At 38.2% G+C, this 9528-nt stretch overlaps 1 protein-coding gene across 2 annotated transcripts; it reads left to right on the top strand.

Moving 5' to 3' along the window:
- The first annotated feature begins 360 nt into the window (after positions 1-360).
- LOC307015547 (uncharacterized protein) lies at positions 361-8131 on the top strand. 2 transcript variants are annotated; one of them, XM_079644228.1, is made up of 7 exons: positions 361-2473; positions 3348-3825; positions 4176-4353; positions 5579-5890; positions 6489-6553; positions 6848-6890; positions 7960-8131. In XM_079644228.1, exons 2-7 carry the CDS (start codon positions 3613-3615, stop codon positions 8061-8063), a joined length of 915 nt encoding a protein of 304 aa, XP_079500354.1. In that variant the 5' UTR covers positions 361-2473; positions 3348-3612; the 3' UTR covers positions 8064-8131. The 2 variants fall into 2 exon arrangements, with proteins under 2 accessions (XP_079500354.1, XP_079500353.1); XM_079644227.1 differs by lacking the exon at positions 6848-6890.
- Positions 8132-9528: the final 1397 nt, after the last annotated feature.

Here is a 9528-nt window from a genome sequence, read left to right as displayed (position 1 = left end):
ATTGTAGTTGCAAGGGCAATGCCTTTAGCACCATGGAGCATATGTGTGGGCTGGACCTGTATTTTACAGGAAAGGATTGATCAGAGGGTCGAGTTGTCGATTCTTGTTCAGTTTTCATCTTCCTCACCCTCTCAGACTTTGAGTTGCGCGCCTTGCTAAAGAGACGCGCTACCATGGAAACCAAACAGTGGTGTAGCTGTATTAAGGTCCGAGTGGAAACAGTCGTGAGTAAATCTGATTTGGTCAGAAATCGGGAGAAATGCGGGAGTGTCCCGCGAAAATCGGGAGGGTTGGCAAGTAGGACACACACACTATTGTACTGTTGCACAGGAAGATTCATAGCAACCTGATCTCACCAGAATGCGTGACTCCACCACGACTCCTTAACACCGCATTGCGTGGTGGTCACGACATTTGTTACATTTACGTGTCGGCACCGCGCAAACAACGCCAATGTAAAGTGAATGAGGCTCCTTTGTCGTGGTGCACATACGCATTTCTACAACGTCCTGCAGTGAGCTTTTTATTCTATAAACCGTTTTAAAAATCTATTTTATAGCTTGTAGTAACTCACGGGAGGCTTGTTTTATTTTATTTGTATTCATAATAATTTTTATTTTTCGTCAGAATGTATTATGGTGCATTATTTACCAAATTTGTGTTCTCAAAAAACAGTGTATTGTGTGTAATACAACTGTGATTTTTATTAAATTAGTTATTTTTTAAGGAAGGCCAGAGCTTTAGCTGTGAAATAGATTGTTCCCTTTAGTTTACGTTATTTAAAAGACAATTATATTCCTATTTGATCAATAAAGGGATATTGTAGGCCAATATTAGTCATTTAAAAAATATATAATGATGATAATAATGGTGAAAACCACTCCCCCCACATCGGAATGACGATGGCTACTGACTGTATTTTAAATGCTTTTTGTTTAATAGTAATAATAATCATTTTTATTATAACAACAATAAACCAGAAGAAGATTCCGTCGTTACCACGGCAATGTTACGTCGCGCTTGACGGCAACGTGACGTAGCCACGTTACGTTACCCAATCACCTCACTTTCATTAATTTCATCTGACAACGGACTACAGTAAGTATCTAAAATCAAGGGGAGTTTATTTCTTTAAAACACGAAATAATATTGCTTTTATTTATTCCACTGTAGCACAGTCTCTATAGCGTTTAATTCCTGGATATTAGGTTGAGTTTTGTAGTGTGTTTAGCTTTTACAATAGGCTACGCGCAACCTACTGTAGCGGCCACGTCCTCCGGCCTTCCGGTCAAAGTTTTTAGCTGGATAGCATTTATAGTTTATACAGCTAAATGACATTAGCTGTCCCCGGCACAGTTGGATAGTGGAGGTGCGTGCTAGAAAAATATGTTTAAATGCATGTATTTGCAGATGTGTTGTAAAGACAGTCTTCAACACAGAGTTGTAATAGTGGCTAAAGGGCATCGGCGATGGAGTGGAACAAAAATGTGGAACTGGAGTTTTTCCAGAGGATTTGACTGGCCAGTGGGGACCACCCAATGTCCCACTCTGAATCAGAAATACTTAATTGATCTCCGAGGGAAATTGGGATTGTTACATTGTAGAATTAAAATATATAGTATAAGATATAAGAAAAACAAGTATGTAAAAATATGTTCATAATATAACAATATGCTGTGTTTCCCCTAGGTTTACTGCTTTGGGGGGGTGCTGGCTGAGGGGAGAGAGGAGCTGTGGATTATTGTTATTTATTAATGCATCAGTGTTTCTCAGGGTCAAAAACACTAAACTCACAACTTAAAATGAAAGCATTTAATTTATTTAATAAAAGAACACATGTTCAATGTGAAAAGTGGCAGTAGATATAGATTAGTTGCAATTTGGTGCTATATATATATATAAATTAGGGCCGGGACTTTAACGCGTTAATTAAGATTAATTAATTACACAAAAATTAACGCGTTAAAAAAATTAACGCATTTTAATCGCACTTATTTTTGCACCGCGGAACGTTTCTCACTGGATGAGTTTCAGGGGTACCGATTATACTGGAGCACCAACTAACGTTCATGACTTCAGACAACAACAAACCACAGTGAACAATAGTCAAACATGAACGAAAAAGCTGATGAGACCGCTTTGGTTGGCCCCGTGGATGGGACATTTTGTTTTAAAAAACGGACGGATGGAAGCGTCGATAAGAGCACGGTTGTTTGCAAATTATGCAAAAAAGAAATTCGCATATCACCGCAGCACATCAAGCCTCAAGTATCACCTCAATGCAAAACCTATAGCAGCTAGCGTGGAAGCTAGCGTGGACGTTAGCCCGACTCGGAGTACAAGGACCCACACTCAATTCGCGTTGATCAAACAGTGGCCTATGCAACAGAGAGATTTTATTTTTCATCAGGATATTGGAAGAATAGGAGGGATTGAGGTCAATCACTGGCACTTTTTTATTTTATTTTAAATGGTACAGTACACTTTATGTTGAACTATTTATTATGTTGTTGGTGCAACTGGCACTTTATGTTGAACTGTTTATTGTTTTGGCCAAGGTTATTGAGAGAGTTGGACTGAAATGTATTAGATTTTTTAAATCAACTGTTGGTAAATCAACAAAGTCTGTTATGGCCTCTGAAGCAACAGAGAGATGTTTTCTAATAGTCAGGGTTTCCAATGTTCTGAATGTACTTGAAAGTATTGTGTTTTACTTAAAAAAAAAAAGTGTTATAGTTTACAGAAGGTCTACCTACCTTTAGGCTACCTGAATCTCTGAAATGTACTATATTCCTAAATATGCTATTGCTACACTTTATGGCAAAAATTGCACTTTTCTGTTGGTCTTGGTTAAGTACCACCTTGAAAAGAATAAACAATGTTTTGTTGCATAAGCTTATGTATTCAGTCATTATTCAATGGTATACTAAAATCCATGTGAAAAAAATTGCTTCTCACTGTTCTCAGGTCAAATATTTATATGTGATTAAAAATGCGATTAATTTCAATTAATTAATTAGAAAGCCTCTAATTAATTAGATTACCTTTTTTAATCGAGTCCCGGCCCTAATATAAATTAAACATTTTTTTTATAAAAAAGTGTTTTTAAACACTTTGAATTTCATGGGGAGCGCGGGGCTCCGTTGTCGGGGCGCAGCGCCCCTCCAAGACAATGGTAGGGGAAATACTGATATGCACAGTATAAATGCATAATGTGTGCCAGAGTAATGCTCAGATGAATCTTTATTGCATATAGACTAATGCACAGATTAATTATTATTACATAGAGTATTGCACAGATGTTACTGTTATTCTAAATAATCCTATTTATTTTTCCTGTTTTACAGCTTCATTACAACGCTTACTATTACCAACACACACATACCCACACACACACACACACACACACACACACACACACACACACACACACACACACACACACACACACACACACACACACACACACACACACACACACACACACACACACATAAAACCAATGGCACTTTTAAAAGCCACTCTCTCTCTCACTGTCTCTCTTTCTATCACTCACTTTCTCTTTCAATCACTCTCTCACTTTCTCTTTTAATCACTCTCTCACTCCTACAAATGGCTGGAGGGTCACAAAAAAAGACCTGCCCAAACTGTAGAGAAAATATTTACTGTGGGAATAAAATCTGCCCACTATGTGAACATCCACAGCCAAACAATGTGAGACTCAAAAAGAAAATGGACAAATTCCAAAGCCAGCAGAAGCAGTGGTTGTCATCCATGACTAAAAACAGAATAAAGTCCCACGTTCTTGATGACGCCGCCCTTCTGGTATGTAGTTTACAGAATTATCTCATTCACCAAAAGTGTGAAAAGTAGTTTTATTACTTTGACAGAGGATTATAAATGAACTGGTATTGCTTCACATCCACAGCATTAATTGTATCATTAATGAGAATATAATTCATGATTAATGATTTTCAAACAGAATTAACTATTATGTGTAGGAAGTTTAGGAAGTGTCTCATAAGTTAAAAATCCCAAATGTATCCAGCAAAACATTATGAACAAATCATTTTTTTTATTATGATGCCAGGATATTAGCATAAATTCAAATGTAAACAACAGTTTTGTGTATTTATCTAATTGATCTCTCTACCTCTCAACAATTATTTTCCCAGCTGGAGAAGTTACATGCCCTTGGCTTGAAGCCCCTGCTGCTGCTGGCGTATCCCCCTACCAAGAGGGTGCCACGGACATCTAAAATGAAGGTTTTGATGCCCATGCATGCCCAGTTTAGCCCATCAGCCAAGACATGCTTCGACAATGTGGAGGTCATTTACAAGCTGACGGTTGCAGGTGGGATTGCATTTATTTAATAACCATCTGCACGAGTCACTCATGCATATATTGACTATCTGTTATACAATGTGTGGTGTTGATTTGTCCTGTTCATTTCAAAGCAACAAAGAGAGTAATTTTAAAGAGCTGGGGTCTCATTTATAACTGTTATGTATAAACAAAACAGGGCTTGAAAGGTGTATGCCACTTCCCATGCAAAAGTTGTAATCTATATATTTTTTTAATTGACAGAAGATTATGATGACAGGGGAAATTGTCTATGCAGATGGTGAGTTGGTGAATTGAAGCCAGATTGTAGAAATAGATGTTATAAGCATCATTATACATATAATAAAGCCTATGAGTCCTAATTATATTTCAGGCCAAAACTTAAATAAATACATTTTGTTCACTTATCAAACTTCCATTTTCCAATGATAACCCAGTGTGGGGGATACCATTGACTTTTGCGAATATTGAAGCGATCAGTTTGATTGGTTTAAACATTTAATTACTGTGTGATACTCGTAATGCTGCATGGTGGACCACTGGCACTGCTAGGACCCCCTGCATGTAAGAATTAAGAGGGGACAAGTGTTCTGGCACATCCTCCACCACAATCAGAGTCACAGTCACATTGCGCTGAGCAGTGGCTCTGTGGACAACCCTCAGCTTCTCTGGCTCCTCTGCCCTGATGCCAAGCAGATACCTGTGGGTGACATCATACTCAATCAATCTTTTTTTTACAGTTTAGGTTGATTCGGGTTGCCTTTTTTTGCACATTGGCCTAATTTCATATTTTATAATGTATGTGTGGTTATTCCATGTTCCTGTTTTCAAACATTCAATGTTCAAAGGTGTTATTGTCATATGCACCGCTACAGCGTAGTTGTTGGAAATGACAATCTTAACTCCCAGGCTCCTCCAACGATGCAGCATACAAATAGTACAAGAAGAAATAAAATAGTGCAAGAAGAAACTAGTCCAACAACGTAGGTGCAAAACTAACATGCAGGAATAAGTCAAATATATACTTATAAAATAGAATAAGATAAGACAGAAAGTAAAATGAAATACTAACATGGGGAGGCATGAATGAAAAGGTTGTATAAACAGATGTGGATATGTATAAATATATTATATATGAACAGATAACTAACCAATGCAACATTATGGTATTATACATAATAAATAAATAAATATGTGGGCTTTTAAACAGATTTGTACTACAAACCCTTTGTAGGTTGGACAAGACTCAACCAAGACCAAGAGGAGAACCCTGACACACCAACACCTCCCCAAGACCCACCCAACCAACTGCCCGATGGAAGCTACATCTTAAATTTGGTGCCATGTGATCCATCACCCATCACCCATAGACAGCAACCACAGGAAACAGCAGATCCACCACCACACCAGGCTCCAAGCACCCACCCACCACCAAACCAGGCTCCCAGCACCCACCCACCACCAAACCAGGTTCAAATTATGCTGGAACCATCAGACCAAATCCCACCAATGCGGCGGCCACGTAAAAGCACCAAAACAATGAAAGGTATGTTTAGCTTATATTCTACTCACATTTAGATTCCACATAAGCATCAGTAAGTTAAAGTTGCGATTTTTGTAGACGTTCCAAACATTGATTTATTAAAGGCCGGACTCATATTTGCCTTCAAATGTTATGCATGGATGCTATATTTATGTTTCGCACACATGCACATTTTGGAGTTAAAACAAAGACACAACAGAGTAACCTGTATGTATGTTGTCTGATAAGCTGAAGTCACATTCATTAAAACCTTTCTATACTTTATAATTTAATAGAAAGCTTGCACATCATTGCTTAATGTAATATAGTGCTACAGAGCCCAAGTCCCAGTGTAATGAATATAAGACTAAAACATATCCACTCAGTAGCAAGCAATATAAGATGTAATAAGTCCATTAGCACACACAGCAACATTCCGAAGGAATGGCAGAGAAGCTAAGATTTTGAATAACACCATGTGTAGACTCTGAAACTTCTGTGATTTCTCAGTAGGAAACACTAAATGTGCTTATGTCACACAGTGGAAATGTTTGTGCATTCTGAGTTGAGCCCTATACAAAACGTACTTTACCTGTTCATAATGTATTCCATACAATTACAGATTGCTCTCACAACCACCTCGAGGGGTTCCCTGTCCGCAAAATAATAAAGACAAGGAACCGAAAGGTAGGATAATGATTACCTTGATGACAGTGTTTGCTGTTGGATAACTTTTCTGAATGTGTATAGCAATTACTTTATCTTACCTTGAAGGAATGCTGTTGTCCAATTCACAATATTAAGCTATTTGTGTAAACATCCTGTAAATCCCTCTAGTCGGTCAGATGTCTTTTTTCACGACTATATTTTTAAATATATGCAAACTATTCAAACAATAAATATATTATATATTAAGTACTTGTGAAAGTACAAAGTTCAAAGAGCATACAGATGTACAATGTATTTGCCTGCCTGCCACAGAGGGGACGGAGCACCTTTATGACTGGGAGCCCTGCACCATTTGGTATGTTAATTGGCTTTTGTACAATTACATCTATGAACATTTGTGGTAATTGTTGGCACGCCATTATCTTAGGTGGCATTTGTTAAAGAAAAATGCAAAAAGTTCTGCTGTCTGTAGCACCAGCTATACACAAGTTATTTTAAATGTGCAAAGTCCACACTAAACGATAAATTGAAACTAGGTAGTTTATTAATTAAAGCTGTGTCAATATTTGATTACACCACAGAGACACCAGGTTCACGTTAGCTACTCTGGCGTTAAGTCCACACTTACTAAAGTATTAGTAGATAATCACCAAACAACAACAGAAATGTAAATGAACTAGGACAAAGAATTATGATTAGACATTAATCTACAGATAGTGCAAATTAACAACAATGACAATCAAGTGGTGAAACCGTAAAGTACAACAAAGGGTAATATATCAGTACCCTATTATTGGGCAGATCAAATTGTATCGTAACAAACGCATCATGATATCATTTCCCCAAGGGGATCTATAGACTGTTTGTTATCTATCAAATGCTATTTGATCCCTTATCTTGGAATACAATGTGCCTGTTGGAGGAGTTATTATTCACTTGAAATGTTCTGCTGTAAGGCTCTAGGGATGCAATGATTTTACATTTTGATGCGATGATAATAGTCTGAGGAAACATCACCTTTGTCAGGGTTTTACAATTATGACACTAAGGATGGATGAATATGTTCTTATAATTAGAGGTTTTTTTCCACAACGTTTTGGCATTTTCAGCTGCTGTGCCTATTTACCTTTGTTAACACGATTAACCCGTTTTCCATATTTTTCAATGAGCAACAGTTGCTGTAAGGAACCTTAACGTGAGAACAAAAACACTCAGTGTACTGTAGCTGAACTGTTAAAAGTGACATTGGTTAATCGCTGTATCCATACAGTGGAATACCAAATACTTCACACAACACTGCACTTGTCTTCAAACATTTCTAAAACAGTATAAACATTTTAAAGTAGCCTAATGAAAATCAATTGAATGTGTATTACTGCTCACTAATTCTTCTTCACCCTCCCTTCATTTTATTTTTTTCTCAGTGGTATGTCCTGGCCTCCATCCTGGCAAGCAGCCTGATTCCCACCCCATGCAAATCCCATTGCCAAACAAAACAATACATTTTTGGGTGTTTGTATGGAATTAATAAAGTGCAACAGTTTATCAACTGCAACAGACTTAAAACATTTTTGACTTGAAGGGTTGTTGCATTGTTTTCTGGCCACTGGCAATTAATTTCACAGGTGAATTGCATATTGATGTAAAATGAAGCTCAGCGCAAGTTCTTTCAGGAAGACTGGGTATATATATATATATATATATACGTATATATATATATATATATATATATATATATATACATTCACTCCGCAGCTGCATATAATCAGCTCATCACAGTCGTTCTCTTTAACATATTACATTTCACCTCATTCTCCAGCAGCTAATCACCGTGCTGCAGCCAAACTTTAAAATAGCAGTCAGCTGTTATTTCAGGTTGTCATGCTGCCGCCCGCCTCCACCCCATCCACCTCCTCTCATCACATCCACTGCCAGCAGAGCTAATCCAAAGATCTCATCACATCCCCTCTTCATCCCATCTCCTCATCAAATCCAGATCTTCAGCATCATCACCAGTGTCTAGACCCGGGGGGTTCCCTATACAGTATGCTCACGGCTCCATTTCCCCCTTTAGATATACCATTTCAGGATCGGGGTCTAATCGCCAAAGACTTAACATTTATCATATGGCATGTGTCAATAAATGTTCTTTAAACAAAATGAAGTCTCTCCTGATTGAAATACACAGAAGCAGCACACAAGGGGTCCTTGAGATGATAGTAGGGCCTACATTATTGAAAACATTAATAACAGAATGCTTAATGCACAAAACATCAAGAAATAAGTAGCCAATGCTTCAATCCTTTGAGAATACACTGTTTGTAGGCTATTTTAATTTAACAATACATTACATTTATAAAGCGCTTCTCCGTGTCCTCAAAGCGCTTACAAGCAAGTAAAACAAAAATAACAAAAGTAGAAAGTGCTAAGCTAGGTGGAATAAGGGAAAGGGGTTAGTTAATTAGGAGTTGAAGGCAAGAGTGAAAAGGTGAGTTTTGAGAGATTGTTTGAATGATGTGAGAGTGTTGGCGGATCTGACGTGGCTGGAGAGGGAGTGGGGGAGGCTGCTGCGAAGGCCCTGTCACGCCAGGTCCGGAGCTTTGTCCTGATGGGCTGCAGTAGGTTAGCTTCAGCTAACATCTGAGGCGACGGGTGGGGGCAAGGTTGTTGAGGGCTTTGAAAGTGAAAAGTAATATTTTAAAGTCAATGCGGTGTTTGATGGGGTGCTCTTATTGGGAGGAATTTAGTGTTATTATTCTTTCCCCAGTTAACGAAGCTATGCTGAAGTGCCAGTAGATAACTTCTAAATACCAGTACAGGGCATACTTGCCAACCTTTAGACCTCAGAAATCGGGAGCATTTCAAAATGCAAAATGGGGGGGGGGGGGGGGGGGGGGCTGCTAGTGGATCGCCGGAGCTGTTAGATTAACATTAACATGCTTATTGTAGTTGTAAGTGCACTGCCTTGCGGCCTGTAGCACCGTCCTTGATGG

This window comes from Notothenia rossii, assembly GCF_949606895.1.
Source record: "Notothenia rossii genome assembly, chromosome: 8".
In the NCBI taxonomy this organism is placed as follows: domain Eukaryota; kingdom Metazoa; phylum Chordata; class Actinopteri; order Perciformes; family Nototheniidae; genus Notothenia; species Notothenia rossii.
Note: the sequence above shows the minus strand (reverse complement) of the source record. Positions and strands in the feature narration are given on the sequence as shown.

Coding starts and splice junctions, on each gene's coding strand:
- LOC307015547 (XM_079644227.1), top strand. CDS start 3,613: ATGGCTGGAGGGTCACAAAAAAAGACCTGCCCAAACTGTAGAGAAAAT. Junction 5,891..6,488: donor AAGCACCAAAACAATGAAAG/GTATGTTTAGCT, acceptor ATACAATTACAG/ATTGCTCTCACAACCACCTC. Junction 6,554..7,959: donor TAAAGACAAGGAACCGAAAG/GTAGGATAATGA, acceptor TTTTTTTCTCAG/TGGTATGTCCTGGCCTCCAT.